Source organism: Molothrus aeneus, chromosome 24, assembly GCF_037042795.1.
Source record: "Molothrus aeneus isolate 106 chromosome 24, BPBGC_Maene_1.0, whole genome shotgun sequence".
NCBI classification, from domain to species: Eukaryota; Metazoa; Chordata; class Aves; order Passeriformes; family Icteridae; genus Molothrus; species Molothrus aeneus.
The window spans coordinates 158,600-182,629 of NC_089669.1; the positions used below are offsets into that span (position 1 = coordinate 158,600).

General features: G+C 43.4%; 1 protein-coding gene across 1 annotated transcript; it reads right to left on the reverse strand.

The window, feature by feature from the left end:
• Positions 1–342: 342 nt before the first annotated feature.
• On the reverse strand, positions 343–23,408 carry LRIG2 (leucine rich repeats and immunoglobulin like domains 2). The gene is made up of 18 exons (XM_066565202.1): positions 23,344–23,408; positions 18,982–19,053; positions 18,434–18,508; positions 17,821–17,955; positions 17,161–17,304; positions 16,887–17,030; positions 15,974–16,117; positions 15,597–15,740; positions 13,397–13,477; positions 12,495–12,566; positions 12,287–12,355; positions 10,629–10,792; positions 9,065–9,385; positions 7,728–8,009; positions 6,056–6,505; positions 5,433–5,582; positions 4,274–4,555; positions 343–3,375 (listed from the first exon to the last, which is right to left on the reverse strand). Exons 3-18 carry the CDS (start codon positions 18,502–18,504, stop codon positions 3,149–3,151), a joined length of 2,880 nt encoding a protein of 959 aa, XP_066421299.1. The 5' UTR covers positions 18,505–18,508; positions 18,982–19,053; positions 23,344–23,408; the 3' UTR covers positions 343–3,148.
• Positions 23,409–24,030: the final 622 nt, after the last annotated feature.

Below are 24,030 nucleotides of genomic sequence, written 5' to 3' on the forward strand. Positions count from 1 at the left end.
GCAGGAGGGCAGCATTGGAAAAGCAGGAGAAAAGTGTGGGGAGCACAGTGATGTGCAAGGCTCCTGGCACAGAGTTAACACTACTGTGGAAGAACCACCCCTCCTCCATTTTCCAAAAAGGGTACAGGTACTTCCTGCAGGAAAACTGAAATGACAACCACAGAATCAGAAAATGGTTGAGATGCAAACATCCTCCAGAGGTCACCTTGTCCAAATCTCAGAGTCCCAGAACCATGTCCAGTTGGCAAAGTTTACTCTATTTTTTTCCCCCTATGAAAATTAAATACCATAGGAAAAAATATAATGATTCAATTTGCAAACTAACAGAGTTACACTGAATGCTCAATGTATACAGCATTTTATTGTTTGGACATATGTTACAATGGACAATCATATATTACATATGCTATACAAAATATACATTCTGCTGTGAAAAAAAAATATAAATAGACAATAGGAAATAGCAAGAGGGAACAGAAGCAGCTTTGCTCTTGCTGCTTCTGAACCCCCTCAGTTCCTGTACCGGTAGTGCTTTGGCATTGATTGAGGCAATTGCTTGTTTTTACTGAAAAAAAGAAAGGCCACTCTGTCCCTCTACAAAGGGAAAACAAGACACACATGATTTTCTCCTCCAAGTCTACCAAAGAAGTTTTTCCACAGTGCAGCAAAGTGTCACCTACTTACAAGCATCAGCTATTTACAACCAGCTTATGGACTTTAAATGCTCATGGAAGGATGTAAATGTCTTAAATCAGGATTCAGCTTTTATAGGCCAATCTCTCACAGAAATCAGAGCAGCTTTAGCTGCACTCTCTGACAGCCAGTATAGTCCTGGTACAGACAGTAGCGATTTTAAAGCCCTGACCCAGGACAAGCAGGTCTCACCTACCTAAAGTGAATTCTCTTGCTCCAGAGAGTTGTACCCCAAGTACTCTCAGGGTCTGGATGATGCCAGCTGCACTGTGACAGATGTGTGAGCTCAGCTTCTACAAAGCGAGAGAGGAATGAAAGAAACAGGAATAAGCATTTGCCAAATGGCGCTGAGAGAGCAGCAGCAGGGACGCGGTTTTCCCACTGCTGGCAATCACAGATGCCAGCAGCACCTTGTCCCAGTAGCCTGAGTGACTACTGGCTGAGAGAGCAGCCCAAAATGATAAGGCTTTGCTGCTGCTATAGTTTCATGGCATGACCTGACCTTTTTCATCTGGATTTAAACTGACAGTGCTGGGTCCTTGCAGCAGGGAGCACTTTGGATTCAGAATAAGCACTGTGCCTTAAATGCTGTCTGGGAAGGAAAAGTCTGGAGGAAATAAAACCAGAAAGAAATGAACTGATAAATTTCTCTTTTTTTAAAGATTTCACCTGTCAGAATTCCAAAATTTACAAACCAGTGTTTCTCTCTATTTTACCAAAAGGTCAAGGACAATTGCATCCCCTCCCCACTAAAGCTGCTGTCTACCAAAGCAGCCATGCTGGCTTTGAGAGCATGGGAAAAGGCCTTAAAAATATTTACTCATTTGCAAGGTTTTGACTATTATTCCTGTCCAAAGAGTCATGGGAAAAGCATCATTAATCCCAGTGTTTCCCCACTCATTTACTCAAATACTTCAGTCTCTAAATTCTGCTGTGATTCTGCACGACTAGACCTAACAATTGAGTCGCAAATCTATCAGTCCAGGAATGGATCAATGGGAATTCTCACATACCTACAACTGAGCTGGGCCAAAAAGGGGTTTCTTTATAAAAATATCACACAGATGGCTTTATTTGGGTCCAAATCCTATAGCTCCAAAGCAGACAGTAGTGACCAGGAAGGAAGCACCTCACTCTAAAGGCGTGACAGAGCACAATGTACCTGCTGAAAACCCATCCCTGAGGAGTCTTTTAACACCTTCTACCAAAAAGGGGCATTTTCCCCCAAAAAGAACAACTTTCCAGGAAGCCTTTATAATGTCATTTGTCATCCTCATTTTCTCAGGCACATCTCACTGAAACTATGGAGTCTGAGCTTCCTCTGTGTCAGCAAGATCTTTCAGTAGTGAGGGGTTCCCTGCATTGTATCATTTCTCACCTGTCAAATATTTAAATATTTTGACCACACCAAGATTTAAGGGAACTATTAGTTCAACAATGTAGCCTGATATTTTACAACAGAAAAGGATCGGTGTTTTAAATTCCATATGCCTTTGGCTATGCAGAAGAAATAAGTATTCACCAAGTGCTCTCTCAATTTACCTCATGCTTTTCATCACCACATTCTTTTTAAAAGTTAACTTAACTGTCAGCTGGAGACCCTCTCAGCAGATACAATACAAAGGGTTTTTTCATAGATAAAAGCTTAGATAAACCTTGAAATTCTGCTACTATCATGAAATGAATCAGCTTGCAGCCAGGCACACAGTTGTAGGCAACAATGAAATTCATCAATATCACAGTTCTACCACATATCTATAAGTAAATGCACTTTTCAAAACAAAGACAGCTCTACTCCCTCACAAACAAGCTTTCAGTCCCCCCAAGCTCCCCATATGGCTTAATATGCAGCTGTCAAGACTAACAGTATGATACATACTTTAGCATAATAAAAAATAATTTACATTACAGTCAACACATTTATATGCTTAGTGTATACAAAATATTTATAAATGCGAGTTTATTTACAACTAGAGTCCATTATTCCTAGAAGAAAACAAGCCCCAAATTCAGACTGGCAACAGACACCTGCCAACAGTCTAAGGAAGGAAAAGCTGGCCAAGAGTTTTACACTTACAGTTCCGGGGGAATTCCATGAGGAGGCCCTGATGGTTTGTTTCCAAGCAGACAAAACACTGAAATAGCTACACACATTCTTCAGAGCTTTCCAAAACATGCACCACCACAAAGACTGCTTCCAGCATCACACAATCCATGTTTTAATGTTATTTTTGTAGATAGCACTAATTTTCCATGTGTTCTCTGGTGCACATTCCCATTTCCAATGGAAAAATTGCAGAAAAAAGGGCATGTGCCATCTCCTCTAAGAGAGTCTGACTCTTTAGTACTTGCAGACACGTACACAAGCATCTTTGGCCTTGGGGTTAGGTTAGTACTGAGGTAGTAAATACAGTCAGTCAAAACGTGGATTTGCTTTCAAGGCTTTGCGAGTGTTTTATGTGGTTTCACTGTGGTCATGAATGTTCCGTGTCCTGTTAAAATCAAAACTCTCCTCCCGCAGCCTGCGGCAGGACCTGGGTGATGCCTGGTCCCGGCCACTGTTGGCAATACTGTCGCTCCGGAGTGGCTGTGACGCCTCGTGGGCCAACGGATGGTGCAGGAACTGCGGGTGAGAGCAAGCCAGGTCTTTGCTGCCTCCCCACAGAGGAACCTGGAAGGGTTCTGAGGGAGAAAAATTAGAAGATAAACAGAAGCAAGTTCATAGAGTCAAGGAATATCCTAAGTTGGAAGGGACCCTCAAGGATCGTGGAGTCCAACTCCTGGCCCTGCACAGACACCCCAACAAATTCCACCCTGTGCCTGAAGAGCGTTGTCCAAACATTCTTTGAGCTCTGGCAGCCTTGGGGCCATGACCATTCCCTGGGGAACCTGGGCAGTGCCCAACCACCCACTGGAGGAAGGACCTTTTCCTGATACCCAATTCAAACCATTCCTGACACAGCTCCAGCTGTTCCTCAGGTGCTGTCACTGCTCATAAAGAGCAGAGATCAATCACACTGAGATTTTAAAAAGATTTGAGCTCTGTGACTCGGCAATTACAATCCTTCTGAGATTATTTTCTCTGGTTTTGAGAGCATATTTTACTAGATGCTCTCCTTTTCCAGCAATCTCTTACGGTAACCAGGAACACATAGAGCTTCAGTGTGAATTTTTAAAAAGGTGATCTGGAAGAAAGTCAACAGAAAAATAACCAATTTAGGGAGTTCTTTGAACTTAAGGCCAGCTCAAACAGAAAGGCTATTTGAATTTCTTATGTGAAGCTCCAACTTTTGGTTAACACATGTCCTTGAAGTATAAGCAAAGACTCACATTCCACAAACTTAAACCTGCAAATTAAGAAATTCTATCTTTTTAACATCACCCTCTTCAATCTCAGGTACTGGATGCAAGCTGTTGCTTGCTGATGCAACATGGGCATTTGGAGAACAAGTGTTTTAACATGTGAGTTATTCCACAAACTACTGGCACTTGAAGCTGTTTGTCAATAGTGAAGGGCAGCATAATGAAAGCCAAAGTTATTAGGGAATACAAAGCAACAAAAGGAAAAGTGGGCACTCACCAATAATCTGCTGGGAAGAGATTTTCTTATCACTTTTTTTGTCATGGTTGGCAAGGAGGACAGGCACATCTCTGTCTCCTAAGAGATTACCCAGAGCATTGGTTTCATTGTGGGTGTGTGCTGTGTACGTTTCCTTGGGCATCTGCACCATGAGATTCGGGAGGCTTTGATCCAGGGGGTCCTCCTCGGTGATGAAGGCATAGGGACAGTACTCTCGGGTCCGGGAGTAGATGTTGGCATTGTCATAACAATCGGAGCAGATCACTAATGGTGCTGCACCACCTGATGAACACAATGGAAAAATAAAATACTCTCAAAAGGATGAGGATGCCAGATTTTCACAGGCTTTATGTCCTGGTATGATCATTTATTACAGCAGCACAGATTGAAGGCTCTTTTTAGAGTTAAGGGAGTAACAGAGTACTTGGCTTGAGAGGTCACATGAGAAATCCCCCAGGTTCCCCCATCCAAATTCTCCACAGCAGTCCCCTTCTGAAGCTGACCAGAGGAACCATAGACATGTTCCCCTATTTCATGGGCAAAAAAGTTCAATGCAGGTGCAGCCAGCTTGGGCACCAGGGTGAAACAGCCTAGGGATTAAACTGGGATACCTGCCCACATCCAGCTTGGACCTGACTTGCCCCTGCATGCCCACACAGATCAGAGCTGATGATAAACCAGTCACTTAGATGAGCTGCTTCTCAACTCCTTCCTCATACAGACTCTAGTGCAGTGGGACTGGGCTGGAGGGACCATGGATGGGTGTGAAAAATTTACACTGAGGATCAATTTTCAAGCCAGCCTATGTAACGAGTGATGAGTCCTCAGCATTTTGATGACAAAGAAGGCATCTCAATGACACGAACATCCAGAAAAATGTCCAAACGAGGTAGGGAAATAGTGCAGACCCTTTAGTTAAAACTGTAACAAGCCAACCAACCTTAAAACAAACCAACCAGCCAACCTTATACCAAGGATAGGAGTCACAGCTAGTCATCTGCCAAGCAAAATCTATTTTCCACCTCTTCTGCCTGGGCTCTTGAGATGCCAAAGGAAAGAAACAGGATAAAGATCTATCTTGACACTTAACCTGTGAGGATGAGACTGTGCATTGGCATCCTGATGAGGCACTGGCAATACACCTGAGGCCTTTGCTTACCATCTGTGCCTTTGTGCATGTAGCTGCCAGCTGGAGGCATCAGCTGCTGATGGCTCCCTGCCTCCAAGCTAGTGTAGCCTTCCTGAGGCTCAGACAGTGTTCCTTGGGAGGACAGGTAGCTGGGAATGTCAGCAGGTAGGTTCATCTCCTCTGCAAGGCAGAATTAACATTGGCAACATTAAACAGTGTGAAGATTTCAAGGTATTAACACCACTATTCCCCACATTAACAAGAATATCCAGAATTTCAACTTGAATGTAGGTATCGTTTTTCTACCTCAGTAATTACAAATCCAGACAGCCAGTTCAAAGCTGACAGGGCCAGAAAGATACTTTACACCTATTATTCCAGGCCCTGAAAACATTTCTAAATTTATTCAAATATCTACTTCCAAACTTTACTGTTTTCCCTCAATGTAGGGCAAACCTAGTGTATAAGGAATAGAATTAGCACACTTCTGGTATTTAAAAGAACTTCTAAAATGGAGGAATTTGAGCAAAACCCTGAAGGGATTTTAGAAGGAAATCTTCAGTTCTTTAATCTTATCCATTTGTAACAAATCCAGAAATTTAAAGTGTTTTTGACTAAAAACAGGACCAGAGACAGTTGATTTGACACTTAACCTGTGTTAGTGATGCTGTAGTCCTCATTCTTTCTCCTCATGTGGTAGATGACGATAACCCACACCAAGGACGTTCCCACCACACAACACACAACAACGATAATCACAATCCCTACTGTTGTCCAGCCATCGTCTTCATGGACAATGGCACTCTGGGAAGAATCACAGTTGGGGGAAGCCAGGACATTTAGGTAAATATGGCCACGCTCAGTGCCCAGTGTGTTGGACATGATGCATGTGTACTTCCCAGCATCCTCCAGTCCTGCATCCACAATGATGAGGAGCTGATTTGCTGCAGCGAAGAAATGCCGCTCGGTGACTGTCAAGGGACCATCGTCCTTGGTCCAGTTGAGGCGAGGGGCAGGACTGCCACCAGCTATGCACTGCAGGACGGCAGTTTCACCTCGGGTCACTGTCCTGTCCTCCAGGGGCCTCATGAAGGAAGGAGTTTCTGGGACAAAAAGTGAAATTGTAAGATAACTTTAAAGAATCATGGAAAAATATAATGGTTTGGGCTGGAAGGAAACTCAAAGATCATCCCGTCCCATCCCCTGCCATAGACAGGGACACCTTCCACTAGACCAAGTTGCTCCAAGGCCCACCCAAGCATTTCAAGCACTTCCTGGGATGGGGCAGCTGCAGTTGCTTTGGGAAACCTGTGCCACTCCAATTCTAAATTTGGCCATAATGTTAAGAGTCTGGAAGGAACTGACCTTCCATTATTACTCAGCATAGTTCACAGGATGGGTCAGCTTGGAAGGGACTATAGTGGGTCATCTGGTCCTACCTCCCTGCTCAAGCAGGGTCATCCCAGAGTACATGGGACAGGATTGCATCCAGGAACATCTCCAGCTAGGGAGACTCCACTCTGGGCAGCCTGTTCCTGCACAGTAAAGAAGTTCTTCCTCACATTCATGCAGAGCTTGCTGTGCATCAGTTTCTGCCCTGGGCCTCTTGTCCCATTGCTGAGCAGCACCAAGCAGAGCCAGGTCCATCCTCTGACCCCTCCCTGCAGACACGGACACAGACTGATGAGGGCTCCTCTCAGCCATCTTTTCTCAAGATTGAACAAGCCCAGTTCCATAAGCCTTTCACAGAATCATGAAATCATTTAGGTTTGAAAAGGCCTCTAAGATTATCAAGTCCAACCATTCACCATTTCCTTCTAAGAGTGATGCTCCAGTCCCTTCATCATCTCTGTAGCCTCTGCTGGACTTGCTCCAGGGACTCTCCCTCTTGTCCTGAGGAGCTCAGAACTGGACACAGCACTCCAGATGTGCCTCACTAGGGCTGAGCAGAGGGGCAGGATCACCTCGCTGACCTACTGGCAATGCTCTTTCGCATGCATCCCAAAATCCCATTGGTCTTCTTTGTGGCAAGTTTGTTACCTGTGACAAAATTTGCTATAAGGCGACACCAATTACTTGCCTGACCTACACTGCTGGACTAAGATATGCCCCTCAGCTCCCTGCAAAGATCACACTAACTCCAACTCCACCAGGCAGCTCTGCAACTCAGGTTCTAAAGCTTCACTGTGTAAACATCACACCAAATGCTGCTCCTTGTATTTTAACTTCATTCTCCACCATTTCAACTTGCTACTTATAGCTAAGCTACACTTCCACCGCAGATGTGCAGGGACCCATCTGCCAGTACAGGCCAGTCACACTTACCCAGCACAGTCAGGGTAGCATTGGCTGACAGTCCCCCTGCGATGTTCTGGGCCATGCAGCTGTAGATCCCCATGTCTTCCATCTTCACATTTGCAATGAAGAACACATCGTCCTCAGGCATGACATGCATCCTCCTCTCTCTTGCAGCAGGGAAGTCTGTGCCACCATCTTTCTGCCAGGAGATCTGTGGGGGTGGGTGGCCCTCAGCAGCACACTCCAGGCGGGCCATGGCCCCGGTGCGGATAGTGAGATCCATGGGAGTTTTCAGGAAAGAAGGGAGCTCTGGAACAAAGGGGACATCAATTCAGCATTTTCATTATCAGGTAAAATGCAGCAAAATCTCCACAGTAGAGAGCAAATTTGAAAACATATCTGAAACACTCCATAAGAGAGAGCAACAGATTCTTCTGAAGAACTGCACAAATTTTCAGTGGTTAGTTTTAAGAGCCTTTCTCCCAAAATTTAAATGCAGTACACCTACAGTGTTCATAGAACCACAGAATGCTTTGATTTGGAAGAGATCCTTAAGACAAGAGCAAGGACACCTTCCCATCTCCCAGCTTGCTCCAAGCCCTATCCAGCCTGGCCTTGAACACTTAGAGGGATGGGGCAGCCACAGCTGCTCTGGGCAACCTGTGCCAACCTCACGGGGAGAAATTTCTTCCTACTATCCAATGCAAATGTACTCTCTTTCAGTTTAAAGCCCTTAAGTTCCTCTAAGATGATGAAGGGAAGAAGATGATTTCTCATGGAAAGAATCAAGGGAAAAGTCTTTGCCACATTTTTCTTCTCTGCTAACAGGGAAGGCATGCTTCCATCTCATCACCTCTTCTCTGAGGTACTGTGGGGACCAGTGGTCTGCTGACTGATGTGAACATTGTTTATTTTGAGGGAAGGGGAGGTAAGAAGACAATCATGATGGCTAAAAATAAAAAAAAATACTTCACTTCTGACTTTTCAGAGTTTTTACCACTTATTTTCTGATGAGTCTTCCCCAGTTTTACAAACATGTGGGAAAGGTGCTGAGTTCTGAGGAGACAGTAGAGGGAGCTTTTAGTTTAAAGAATTCCACCTCCAATTAACAAAATGAACAACTAATTGTGTTCTAATCAAGCATGGGAGATAAACGCCACTGTCAAAAAAGTGAACAGAGGCTTTTCATCCACAAAAAAAAAAAAATCACTTCTTTCCAGCTTTATAAAATTATGTGTGATACATCTAAATCCAATTGATATTTGCAAGAGTATTTTGGGCCAGCTTGCGAAAAATAGACTTGTAGCTACTTAAATGGAGTTTTAGGTTCAGAGTGTTTCTCCTTTTTTACCATTATCACTTACCATTGACAGTCAGCTTGGCTTTGTTGGAATAATTGGAGCCAAAGTGATTGGTGACAATGCACTGGTATTTCCCTTCATCAGTGAAATTCACATTGAAGAGGTGCAGGACAGTGGTGTATTCCAGCACCTCCCCACTTTGCTGCTGGTACCTGGCAAAGTTCTCAACGTCGGCATCATAGAGGACTTCGCTGTCTTTGCGCCAGGCTGTGGCCATGGGGGAGTCACTGCTGCTCACAGCAGTGCACATCAGGGTCACATTTGTGCCTCGCAGGGCCACCGTGGTCTCTGGGTGCACTCTGATCTGTGGTTTAGGGAAATTATCTGAAAAGAAAAGCACGAAGATCAGCTACTTTCCTCTTAAACTTGAATTAATATTGCAAGAAAACTCACTCAAAAGAATGCAAACAAAACCAAAACTTTGGGAACAGATGTCGTGCTTGAGGGGCACAAATTCAGCTATTTTGAGCTGGAAATCAAGCTGTGAAGGACGCAGAAGAACCAGCATTGAAAACAATCAGTGTAGAAATGTGGTGCTGAGCAGCCCTGCCTTTTGTCCAGCTTCTGAAACTTGCTACATTTAGATCACACTCAAAAATCCTGCTCAGCTGAAGAGCCAGACCATTTTATGAAGGACTGAGACTTACTTTCAGATAGTTTAAATACCCTGAAGAGCCTTGAAGTTCTACAAGCACAAAGCATAACAAGCTGGAACTCCACTAACTCATCCCACTCGATGAAAATGGTTTCCATATCCATAAATTCAGCCAAGACACTCCCACAGGCACATGCAGAGCTCTGTCAGATGCCACTGTGGTGGTACTGGAGTGGAGAAGTAGGTGCATGCACCTACACGATTACTATTGTAGCCTTTGCCACCAAAGCAATGAAAGAATTGCACATACACAAGTAACTGTTTTAAAATTTGCCCACCAGGAAAAGGAAACATCAGGCCTGCCACAGGTTTCATGCAGACTCTGGGCAAAGAGTTTCAGATCACCATAAACATCACAGTTATGGAGCACCAGAAAATGTGCCAGAGCCTGAACTACTCTAATTTCTGCCCAGAGCTGTGGCTGTCCCATTCCTGGAAGAGCTCGTGGCCAGGTTGAACAGGGCTTCGTGCAACCTGTTCTCATGGAAGGTGTCCCTGTCTAGGGCACGGGTTGGAACTGGATGATCTTTAAGGTCCCTTCCAACCCAAACTATTTTATGATTCTGCAATATTCTGCTGGTACGGGCAAGAAGCAGGAAGAAAATGTCAAACAGACCTTACAAAGCTAAAGGTAGTCATAAGCAGGGAGAATGAAAGCATAATCCTTTCTTACTAGTAAGCTAAATAAAAAACAATGCCCAACAGCACTACTCCTTCAGGTTAACTTCAGTGCTCAAACACCACAAAACAGAGCAAAGAGATGCAGAATTAAACCCCAAACTTACAGCAGACTCAGGGATGTACATGGGCACCATGGCCAGGACCAAGTACCTCCTCAGAACTGCAGCCTGATTTCAGCTACATGACTTGTGTTACTGTGCTTTTGTATCAAAAGTCACTAAAAATACAAACCACAAACAAAGTCATCAGGGTCCACACTGAGAAGGCTTTGTCCTGCCAACCAGTCAGGGTGAGCACAGCTGACACTGACAGCCCGCAGCAAATGGTTCTCACTGAGCCACTGGGGCAGCCATTTCAACTGGCAATCACAAAGCAAACTGCTTGTGTTCAACACTCTGCAGAAACAGAGCAAAACAAAAGGGTGAGTGAAGGTTAGTTCACATGCATACATGTGATTTCACACAGCAAAGCGACTTAAAGCATACACATACAGACATATCATATTTACAGTATTATTTTATACTTATAGGTATTTATTATAAAATCTTGGGTATTTATGCTAGAATCAATCCCTCTATATCATCATTAAAACCTAACATTTCATTTTAATCCTGGAGAATATAAACTCAGAGTTTCAACTTCTAAAAAAACAATCCCAAAACCACTAAGCCTGTCTTTACAATTATCTCATCCCTCTTTAAAGCAATTAAAAGAACATAACATTGCAGCGCAGCTCCATGTTTCAAACTAAACACAACTGCCATTATGAAATGAGCAAAAGCCTCAATTCTCATTTTAATGCCAGCTGATAAATATTTAATGCCAAAAGTGATTTATTTCATACAGATATCAACTGCAACAGCTTGTTTTCTCTGCTTGACAGAAGACCTACCGACAGAAAGCAATGATGGGTCTCTTCTTTCCTACCATCTGCTTTCAAAGTTTCCCAAGTATTATTACTCATTCGCTGGAGAGCCAGACGCCACCTCTGAACTGCCTTCAAGACATGGGGGCTGAATTTTCTTTGCCAAATACTCCAAATATGAGTTTGACTGACTTGAGACAGTCTAGCATTTAATAAGAATGTATCCTAATGATGTATCCTAAGATGCAGCCAGTCATGGGAGAAAAGAGGCACCAAACAAGCCAGGATTCCATCCTGCTCTTTGCCTGCATATATCAATGTCTCATCACTTTTAAAATACATCAGAGAAGGCAACTTTAATACCTGAAACAGTCTCCTCACAGCAGCAGATCTTGCAGACTAAGTCCATCTGGCCAAGGTTAACTAATGGAGTAGTAAACAGTTTTAGACCAGATTACAACAGTCAGAGACTTTATCTCACAGAAAGGACTGCATTACAGTAGTATTAGTCTTGGGTGTGAAGGTCATTTCACATTATACTACTTCAGATGTCTAAAGACCACAAGAGACCCTATCAGCTTAAACATCTGCTGAGCACATAGAAAATCTTGTCTAGCTGTGAATTTTAAAGCCTTTCCCTAGCCCCCATAAATAGGAAGAAAAACACAGGATTTGCTAATCCCCCTGAGAGATTCCTGATGAATTATTTGTTTTGTTCACTGCCTACATGCAGCACTGAGCCTGCTGCAAAATCAGGATAGGAAAAGCTTAATGGTTCAGTACTGCAAGAAAAAGTTAACTCCTCCTAACTGCAAATAAGGAAATGCAGTTGAAGATTTTATCAAACCTTAAATCTAAATATTTTGCTACCAACTTGGAGTTGATATTTTACCAGCATTGCTGCAAATATTTCATGATGAAAGCAGGCACACTTCAGACAACTTCAAACAACCCTACAATGGCTGAAGAATTCTTTCCAAGGTAGGGCTAGTAAAGAATCTCTAAATAATTGTTATGAACTTACAGCTCCTTCAGCTGAGCCTGGGCAAAGGCATTTTCTTGGATGGACATTATTGCATTGTTGCTTAAATCTCTGTAAGTTAAGCAAAGAGTACAATGAGGAGTCAGTGTGATTTCATATGCTGCCTTCAGTTAAATACTTGAAAATCTCACAAAGAACACAAGACTAAAGTTGACAAATAATTAGGAGTTCTACAAATTAAAATACTTACAGATGTTCAAGTCCTTCGAGACCAGAGAATGCTTTTTTGGTAATTGACTTAATTTGGTTTCCTTGCAAGATTCTGAAAATAAAGGCCCAGAAACCAGTCTGAATGTCATTATGAGTTCAGAAACAAGACCCAAAAGAAATACCCTATGATGCTTAACTACATTTTTTTCTAATTGTAGCTGAGATACAGGACTAAACACTATTCTTTTTAGCTTAAAGGCTCAACTATTTTTCCTGAGAACAGGGCTTCTTTTCTATTTTCAACTTAGAGATTTGGGTCAGAAATGTGTCAGAAGATAATTTAAGTCAGGAGGATGAAAGAGCAGTAAGTAGAATTTGGGAATGGAGCAATAACTTCCTAATACCAACCTGCTACCACCACACAACTTCCTGGACCGCACCCTCACACCAGGCTATTTGTTATAAACAAAGTTTGTAACTACACAGGATGGAGCTTCCCAGAAAACACGTGGCACTGGATGAAAAGGGCACAGTCTAAGTATCAAGCAGTTTGTTAATGCAATAGTGTTTCAAATTTGCTCAAAAATACTTTGTATTTTGGGGGTTGTTTTTTTGATAAGTAGTAACTTTTACCCAAACCACAGAAACACAAAAAATGACAATCACCACACAGAGGGTGTGAAGTATTCAATAATAAATGCAGTCAAATACTTATGCTTCATCTCATCAAATTGGTGCTGTAAGGAAATGCAGTGCTACATGGATCTAATGCCCCTGAACAAGGAACTCAGGACTACATCGAGTGGTTGTTACACACAAGTGGAAACACTGTGAGAAAGGCTTTCTACCTCATGTCATTGACTGGCAATTACTTAATATTTTGCACTCTCCCTCTCTGCATGCTTGGGAAATGCTGTTGCTCCCCTAATTTGTAATACATACAGTTTATCCAGCCTGCTGAGTCCCACAAAAGCTTCATTTGCATCTTCTATGGCCCAGGAGATCTCATTGTTCCGCAAGTCCCTGCAGGAGAAGACATTTCTCAGAAAGAAGACTTGGAACATCATTCTAACCAGGGCTAGTGGTGAGCTGGGGAAGACAGGCCAGGTATGGGGCTCTGGCACACCCGCAAGGTTTCAAACTTTTACAAAACTAAACTTGTCAGGAAATGAATTTCTCACTTCAGAGGGGCAAAAGGGAAAACTTCATGATAAGTGCTGCAGTAAGCACCACAAACAAATTCCACAGCAGAACTTCTTGATGTGGCATTTAAGGAAAGCCCCAGTCTGACCAGTACTTTTCATGTGATGGACTATATGCCAGGAGCTGGGAGAGGCTCTTGAAGCAAGTTGGTTCATGTAAGGGAATTAACCAATACACCAGCAGCATTAACCTTCACAAGTAACAGGCTTATACCAGCATTAGCATATTAAGGAATTACACCCAGGCTACAGTGTAGGCCTGTCAGGCACACCTTGGTGGCTTTTTCAAGATGAAGTTGATATTCTGCTCACAAATCTTGTTATCAGCTAATGGTATTTCTGGTTGACCTCAGCATAGCACTTCAGCCCCTCATGGAGAAGAAAGGTCTGAACAGCAAAAGCAATACAGCAATAATACAGTTTGGAGAGGATTAAATGCTCTTCAGAAAGAAGATGAAATAAATTCACTTGCATTTTTAGCCTGAATGGCATGGACTGAGCCAAAAGCAGCTGTTTTGATACCACCATGCATAGAGAGGAGTGTATTTAAAGGAAATCATGCTAATAAAAAATATTCTACGAACAGCTAGATAAAGCTTCCAAACAAGTCAACTGACACAAATCTAGCTGCATACACAGGCAACTGTATATACCACTCATACAAGCACCTCTTTCCCTGTGCTAATGAGGGGAAAATGAGGTATCTACTTTCCCATTATGTGAGACTGTAAACTGTGTAGAACACCATTGTGGAAGAGACTGGGATCAACCTCCAGGATATCATCAGTGGTAACAACAATTTTCTTACTTTTCTTACTCTGAAATAAAGTCCTGTTAAAATCACACACAGAAATACATACACCAGCTGTAGCACCAAACAACCAGCACACAACCAACAATGGAACAAAAACCACATGCTATCTCTCATTTTTTGAGGTATTTTTACACTCCACTACTCAGACCACTCAGCAAAATGAGTGAGCAGCCCAAAAGAAAACCCCTCATTGTGTGAGAGAGGAGTTGGCTCCTCATGCCTGGCTGGGCACTAATGCTTGGAGCCTTGTTAATCACCCCTGCTCTCCATCCTGCACATTCCAGTCCCAAAGCAAAGGGCCAGGCCCTCACTGTTGACATCCCTGAGAGCCCAGGACAACTTACTAATTAATCTGCTCTTGTTCTTTTTCATGCTACTCTAAATCTAAGAAATTAGGTTTAATTATTTAATTAAAAGGTTGTATTAAAGTTAACAGAGTATGACTGCTTACATGAACCTCTCCGGTGAATTTGCTTAATTAAGCATTTATTTAATGAAGTGACAGAGGGGTTATAAATTTTCACTCCTTTCTCAAGTACTGTTGTTTAAGATAATTACAACTGTTCAGAGCTACTTGGGACAGGACTGGATCTCTTCAGAAATATCCAAGATCTGCCAGAAAAGGTTCTGGCAAGTGCAAAGCTGTGCCTTAAACAGCAAGAAGCAACTCTACACCCCCAGTTATGTTTGTGAGGTCAGAACATGAGCAAGATGGGCTAAACCACACCTTCTACAACACAGAAAGGTTCAGTCCTTGGTTTCTGAGGTTCCAAACCTAGGGAAACCCTCTAGAATAAAGAGCTCCAGGCTATTTGCTTCACAACTGGATACACAAGGTACCCACACCTCTCAGAAGCCACAGAACACACATCTGAGTACCCAAGGTCACCAAGTCATTGTTTCTTATACCTCTGCTATTGAGCAGTTGGCTTGTTTTAGCTGGGCTGGAATTCTGTCATCTTGGCAACCAAAAGATTATCAGCCCTTCCACACCTGCAGGCAGGACACCACCAACAATGATCTCAGGCTCCCACAGTGCAATATCCATTATCTCTACTTCCAAAAGCTCCACTTAAACTAAAATTGCATTAAACTGAAACGTCTGTTTGAAGTTTTCTGTACTTACAAGGTTTGAAGATTTGTCAGACCTCTAAAGACACCATCAGCAATGTGATTAATGCGATTGTCACTCAGGTTTAGCTTCTCCAATAAACCAAGTCCCACAAAGGCAGATTCCTTGAGGCGAGTGAGCTGATTGTATGACAAGTCTCTGAAAACATTCAACACACACTTTAATGGCATGCAGGGGGATTAATTATTAAGATACTATCTGACTTGATTGACTATTGTGTTCTAATTTCTCTAACAGAACACTTATAATTAAAATACATCATTGCCATGGGCCTAGCAAGGAAATTGAGTACTTCCTTCAGTAATTCATTCTTGCCAATCAATAACTGCAACATTTCAAAAATCCCCAATGAACAGTAGCCCAGGACTTACAGCTCAGCAAGTCTTTGGCAGAATTCCCATGCATCTGGGCTGATCCTGGTGATGGCATTCTGGCTAACATAGAGTTGTTGCAATGTCCGCAGCCCATACAGCCAACCCTTGTTTACTTCTGTTAAGTTATTATGTTCCAGTTCTCTAATGAATTAGACGGAAAAAACATTTGCCAAATAGATAATAAATGAAACATCTACTTACAAAATTTCACCTTATGGATGTCAAAATTATTTATTAACTTTAAGCCTCAGACAACACAAAATGCATGATTCTTTCAATCCTGTTAAATTTTAAAAAAAGTAACTAAAGTATATGAAGAACTGAGTAACTAAACACCAGCTTCAGGGATGAGTGGCAGAAACAAAACTATAATCTCTATTCTCAAAAATAACTTTTTAAAAAAGAAGTCTTCTGCTAACATCACATCATACATCCTTGTGTTCACACTGTCAAAGTCATGGAGGAAAGAACAACCCCGTGCTATGGGGACTGCAAATAAAAACCAGCAAAAAGCAACTACAGAGGCAAACATTCTTGATCAACACGTAGGAAGAAGCTGGAAAGAGGACCAATATAAAGGAATCACAAGACTGGTTTGTGTTGGAGGGACCTCAAAGATCTTCCAATTCCAGCTCCCAGCCATGGGCAGGGACACCTTCCACTAGACCAGGTTGCTCTATTCAACCTATTCAGCCCTATTCTACCTGGCCTTGAACACTTCCAGGAATGGGGAAATGTATCTTACCACTTCTGAAGTAACCAGACATGACATAAAAATAATGGGAAAACTCTTTTCCTATGATTTTGTCAATATTCCAGCACAGCCTTGATGTAAGGGAAACCATACAGGACACAACCCCCCAGAGCCATTTTCTTTATGCTAAAAAACTCCACAACCAGGCATACTCACAATTCCTCTATATTACCCAGGCCAAAGAATGCTCCATCCATTAGTCTGCTAATCCCATTGCGCTGCATTTTCAAGGATTTTAAGGATTCCAATCCTTGGAATGTAAGACTTTCCACTATTTTAATCCGGTTCCTTTTCAGTTCCCTTTCATAAAGATGACAGTCAAATATTAAGACACCTTGCAACAAGCATCACTGTGTGAAAGTCAAGAACATGCTGAGATTAACAGCTCAGCTGTAAATGTTGTTTGGATGTTTTCAAGACTGTTACTTACAGGAACTGCACATGAGGCAATCTGAAGATCTTTGGTGGAATCATACTAATCCTATTTCTGTTCAGTTTTATCACCATTAGTGAGCTAGATAAGTTATCAAGGCAACCTGCTTCTAGAGTAGTTATTCTGTTGTTACTCAGATTCCTAAGGAAGAAAGGAAGGAGGCCTTTCAGAACACAGAGAATTTGATGAACACAATGGCACAAGCACCTCAGAGCAACCACTGATTAAGTGAACCCACGACCCTTGCAAAGTTACATGAGAAATCTAAATCACCAAGCTAAATCCTTCTTCCCAAAGGAATAGGTGTGAGGAGCTGATTTTTACAGCATGTCCATGTTTCAGTTAGAAGTGGTTAACACAATGTCCACAGTGATCTACTCAAACAGGGCAGAAATTATTCCCTGTCCCTGATGGCTTATGTACCTGCATTCTGACAACAGCAATTGCTGTTTTCCGTGTTATTTGGGAAAATACAATACAGATTGGTATGAAAACTATTTTATTTCAAGGACATCTGTAGCTCCATTAAGCACTGCTACCAGCTCAAAGCTGTGTAAGGATGTCGACTTTAGGACACTAATTTAAGAGTAAATGAGGTCTCCAACCCTATCATTGTAGAGCCAGGAATCCCAGAAACAGAAGATCACTCATACTTACAGGTACTTCAGTTGCATTCGTGGAAAGGAAGAGGCTTTAATTTCTGAGATAAGATTAGAACTAAGATCTAGATTTTCCAATGAAAGGTAGACCTGGAGTTGCTCAGCATTTATTTCTGGAATGGTATTGTGCACCCTGAAAAAGATCAGCAATAAATATGATTATCACAACATCTCATCCTTCTGGATGCACAGCTGAAACAGCAAGAGGATTCTGTATATCAACAGTACTAGTGAGCCTCATAAATGGGACATGCACAAGAGGCTTAAAAAAGTGTTAATTGCTAAAGCAATACTGCAAATCCAAGAGCTATTTGCCACCATGACATATGAACAGATTCAAATTCTGAGGCCTATAGATGAGCTGGTCCTATGGGAAGTTCCTGGACTGAATCCCACCCCTTTAAAGCTGCCTGCATTTTATTGGTAATTTAGGGTGACTTGATTGTCCAACTGATTTGTATTTCTTTAAAGAGCGCTTACATATTCCCTGATGCTCTTCATGTGAGCAGTATTTCAAGAAAAAAAGATGTTTTCCTACAATTTGATAGCAGAACTCTAACATGGTTCTCCCATTTGTTAAACAAGAAAAAGGCAGATGAGCTATTACTTACAATGAAAGAAGAGTTATATTCGAAGTTGTTTCTCCAAAATATGGAATTTCACTTAGCTCATTGTAATTCATTTTCCTTAAATAGAGGGCAAAAAAGATTATTGACACTTCAAAGAGGAGAAAAATCCTTCTGTATACAGAAATAATTCATATCAATGGTTAAAAATTTTACTGTATTAACAATACTTAGTAGTTGACAAAAAAGATTCCTCAAGAGCTTAAATACTAACAATTTGAACGGTGAAACACGCTAGCTTTTCTCATTTTCATTGATACTATTACTTCTCTTTCATTTGAAATCAGCTATAGCCAAAACAAATACTCCTCATTTCTCTTTAAAAACACTGGTCTTCTGCTCTTTCATGAGAAAGATTTCTGCTCACAACACCATAGTTTTATACATAAAATGTGCTGCCAATATGGAGCATCAATTTTTAATTAACTTGCACTAAATATTTCTGCAAGACAGACCAGGTATCTTGACATGCACTAAAACATTCTAATTAGAAAGGTTATCTTTAGACTTTATCCTCATAAAAAACAACTTACACTTCTTGGAGAGTAGGGACAGACAAATCAATGCTCCAATTGGATGATAATAAATGATTATGACTTAAATCCCTAGAGAACAGAGAAAAAAGTTATTTAGTTCCTGGAATAATAATAAAAAAAGCTCAACAAACCCAAAACATGTATACATTATGCAATCTCAAGTTTGAAACTGCATTTATGTATTTTATACAGTTGCTCCTTCACTTAAGAAAAGAGCTTGTTTTAGTGGTCACTCACAATTAAAAGTCTAAACAGTTCTGTTTCTCTGCTTGAATAAAAAAAATTTAGTTAAAGCTTCTTGATAGGAACATTGTACTTGACCAGAGAATTTTGGCTTTAATCCAGAGCTTTACGAACAACACTTGTCCACTAGAAGAAAGAAAAACTTTGCAGGGACATGAGAGTAATTTCTTACAAAACACCCGTTACTGAACTGCTTCCATTTTCTCAGTTTCCTAAGATGCTGACTAGCCAAGGCAGGCTTATTTTAATGGAACAATATACAGAGAATTCCCAAACAAGCTGAAGTAGAGAGAACCCTGAGGCTGGGAATCTTACAAACAGATGCTTTAGCACCAGCTGGTTTTACTTATAAGAATCAAATGTGGGAGTTGGACTCTTTCAATGGGCAAGACTCATTAAATCCAGCTTTAATGCTCACATTGGGTGTTGGTGCTATTCCCATTGCTGTAACTTTACACAGTATCTTACTTTTGCCTTGGACTTGGTGCATAAATGCAACAGATGCATCCACTTCCGAGCACAGGCTGCCTCTAGTCACGATGGACCAAAAAAAATCAGGTTTGTGATGGAAACCCGGTCCCAGCCATGCCAGAAAGGACAGGCAGATGTCAGTCCAAAAGGTGAAACCAACCCATCTATGTGACATTTTGCTGGTACAAGTCCAGCACAGAGGTGAATCTCCGAAAGCTCACGCCAAGAGCCTGAATCCTTGTGTATCAGGCAGGCAGCAGCTATGCTGACACAAGAGACAAAATCACACTTTGCAACCACAACTCTATTTATCTGTTAAAATGAATATTAAAATGCAAATGAGTATAATTCAAAATATTTCCATTGACAACCAGGTTTGGACAAGCCACAGCATCCACACAGTCCTCTGTTCCTGCAACAGCTTTGGGCCTGTGCTTGACTCCAAATGCACCAAGGGCCAAACTTGATCCTGCAAAAATCATTAAGTCCAATTCCTGGTCCAGAACAGGTCACCCCCAAAATTCCACTGCATGCCTAAGAGCATTGTCCAAACACTCCCTGAGCTCTGGCAGATTATTTTTGATCTGTAAGACCACAACCTACTAAAAGACAACATGGACTGACAATTGACAAACTACTCAGGTTCAGTGTAAAGATTCTGCTGAATTATTAAAATCCTGGGTGTCATGGCAAGTCAGGCAGTTGTTAATGTATTCTTTTAATTACACCAGGATGCAAATTATACAGATAGAGCAGTGTGGGTTTGGAAACAATTGGAAAAAAAAGACTCAAGAGAACCTGGAGAGAAGAACTGCAGCCAGTCGCAGAACTATTCTGCAGCTCTGCTTCCTCAGTACATGTGGTAATTAAGCTAGCCCTAAACACTAGGAAAAACACAAAAACAACCAAGCATGAGCTGCTCCTGAGCAGGCTTCCCACCTCAGGGGGCTGAATGCTCAAGACACTCTCTCCAGCTGCCCACATTCCCCTGGACCCTGCTCAGCCCCAGCCTCTGGGCATCCACAGGAGCCTGGCACAGACAGGTAGAGGGAAATATGATCCCAAATCCCAGCAGTAGACTTTCCTGAATTTTTCAAACATGCAGGCACCCAGCCAGTGCTGGCAGTCTAATCTTGGAGCAGAGTGTTTAACCAGAGCAGGAAGTACTAAGCCATGCTGTTTCCAAAGAACCAGTGTGCAACAGATGGAGGAAGGAGACAATGGACATGGAAGATAACGCTGCACCCCTCAAGGTGTGCAGATACTCCACTAATGAGCAAAACCAGGCCACGGGTTCTGAGCCAGACCAACCTGTATATCAGGCACAGCTAGCGGGCACTGACATACATCTTGGAAGCAAGATTAATACACATAGAAAACTGAAACTTGATTTTTCTAAGGCTTTCAGGAAGACTATAATAGAATATGTTAGCTGGGTAGGGAACCTACAACAACCTTCTAGTCCACCTGCCTGACTACTTCAGGACTGACCAAAAGTTAAAATTATTCAGGACACTAAATTCCTCCAAATTCCTCCTAAATACTGACAGCCATGAGGCCAAGGTGATGAGGATGTGCTAACAACCAGTTATCCCCCCCAGAAACCTACTGTCGTAATATTGAGTTAGAAATTATGATTTTAATTCAGAAAGTACAGGAAGTATTTTTCTATTATTACTCAGATTTGGACTACAATGAAGTTTTCATTACAATAAGTCCTCTTTCAAGAAGTTGGGTAGAGTTGATATTTAAAGTGATTCTGACATTATTTATATCTACATTCTGTTACTAATGCTTTTCTTTTTCAAACAGACCAACTGATCACAAAAAACAGAATTAATACACTGGCTGATTTTCTGTGTTTAGAGATCATTCAATCACACAGCTAAGATTCCTGCTATTCTGGAGAACCAGATGCCATTCCCTTGTTCTGGAAAAGCCAAAGCCAAAGAAGCCATCCTTTAAGCAGCCTTTATAACTGGGAGGCCCAAGCTGAGCAGAATACAGAGCAAACATGCAAAATTTGTATTTTGGAGATTCATCTGGTATTGTATATAACATCATCTAAACATTCATTTTGAGCTTAAGTGGTACTCATCTCTTAAGTAAATAAAATAGAACACACATACCAAAGTGATTATGGATGATGAATGATCCTAATTCAGCCAAGCTGAGCATACTGTGGCACTGCAGAGGTGTTGATGCAGAATGCAGGCAGCCAGTTGAGCTCACCCAAAAAATCTACTGTGAACAGAACTTGCTGAACTAATTAACTGATACCTGAACTACTTCTATTCATCATCTGTCTGGTTACCAGGATATATAAACACACCTGCCACTAAGGGACTAGAGGCAGTGACCACCAGCATTGTGCTTCTCTCTGCTCCTACACACAGGGCTGGCATTCCTTACTCTAAAGAAACTAATGTTAACAGGCAGACATACAAAAAAAAAATTTCATAACTCCCTAACTTCACAACACTTTTCATCACCTACCAGGTTAGCCACAAAGCATATATAACTTCAGAGGCAAAATGAAGTTTCCTGAGTACTTCCATCATAAAAACCAAGTTTTGTTCTGCTGGCTTCAATAAAAACAAAAAGTGAAAATAAAACCAACCTGCACACACACACACACTGGAAGCACCACCTGCAAGTAATTTGAGAATTAGGAAAAAGAAGAATTTTTAGTCCCCAGTGCCAGTTGAAATGGTATCACAGAACTAATAGAGAAAAGCACATCAGGGACTTGATCATGTGAGAAAAAATAGGCTTTGATTAATTTTAAACAGCTGGTATACATTATAGCTCATTTAGACTCAGAACTGCTAGAGTAGTATTAGTGAAGAAAAAACATCATCCATGCTTCATGTGCCAAAATCCTGAAAGCCACAACAGAGGCTAGACACAGAATGGATAAAGAGCAGCTCTGAGGAGGACTTGGTGATGTTGGTGGATGAGAAGCTCAACAGAAACGTGCATCTGCAGCCCAGAACAACGCCCCCCCCCAGCCCTGGGCTGATCCCCCAGGATGAGCAGCAATGGACGGAGCGATGCTGCCCCTCTGCCCCGCTCAGGTGAGACCCCACCTGCAGAGCTGCCTCCCACCCTGGGGCACCACTGCCGGGTGCTCTGCCCACAGCCCTCCGGGCTCCGTGAGAACATCCCGCGGACAAAATCACAGAAACTATTAGGTTGGAAAACACCTCCAAGATCATTGAGTACAACCTATGACCAAACACGACCCTGTCAATCACACCACGGCACTGAGTGCCACGTCCAGTCGTTCCTTGAACACCACCACCTCCCTAGGCAGCCCCTTCCAATGCCTAATCACCCTTTCTGTGAAGAAATTCCTCCAGATGTCGAACCCGAACCTCCCCAGGCACAGCTGAAGACTATGTCCTCCTGTCTTACCGCTTGTTACCTGGGAAGAGAGCCCGACCCCCAGTTGACTGCACCCTCCTGACAGGAGTTACAGAGCGAGATAAGGATACCGAGCGCCGAGCCCTGCCGACCCTTCAGCCCGGGCCTCGCACCGCCCCCGCCGCCGGGCCCCGGGCCCGCACCCCCGCCAGGCCGAGACCTCCCCACAGCCCACAGCCCACCGCCCGTCCGGCCCCGCAGCCCCCCGCGCTCACTCACAGCCCCGTGGTGCCGGCGGGCAGCGGCGGAATCCTCCGCGGGCCCGGCCCACTGGGCAGGCGCTGCCGGCTGCAGTCCAGCAGGCCGCGGCGGCACGAGCAGGGCGCGGCGCAGGGCTCAGCAGCGGCCGCCCGCGCACACAGCGCTGCCGCCGCTAGTAGAAGCAGCGGCAGCAGCGGGGGCCGGCCCCGCGGCGGCGGCCCGCGGGCGGCCCGTACGGCCGGCCCCGCTCTCCGCATCCCCCGGCCCGGCCCGGCCGCGCCGCCCCGCCCGGAGCTACCGCAACGCGCAGGCGCCGAAAGGCAGAGCCAGCACAAGCGCCGCCCTTCGCTGACTCCCGGCTGATTTACCGAGCCGGGCTCGGCGGGGCCAGGGGAGCGAGGTGCCACCTCAAGCCCCGCCCAGCACCCCCAGCAGGGCTCTCGGGGCGGGGTACGCATGCGCGGCGACACGGCCGGCAGCCCGGGCGGCCCCGCGGCCTGCAGGCACAGAGGGGGCGGTGCCACCGCAAGCCCCTCCCACACAACTTCCGCTTGGCGGTGTAGGGGCTGGGCCGGAAGGGCTCCGGTGCGGCCTGAGGCGGGACGGGCGGGCGTGTTGGCAGGCGCTCTCGGTGGCTCCGCTTCGGCCTTTGCACCGCCAGCTTGTCTTTCGGTGGGTGTCGGGGTCTGCACGGAGGGCTCAGAT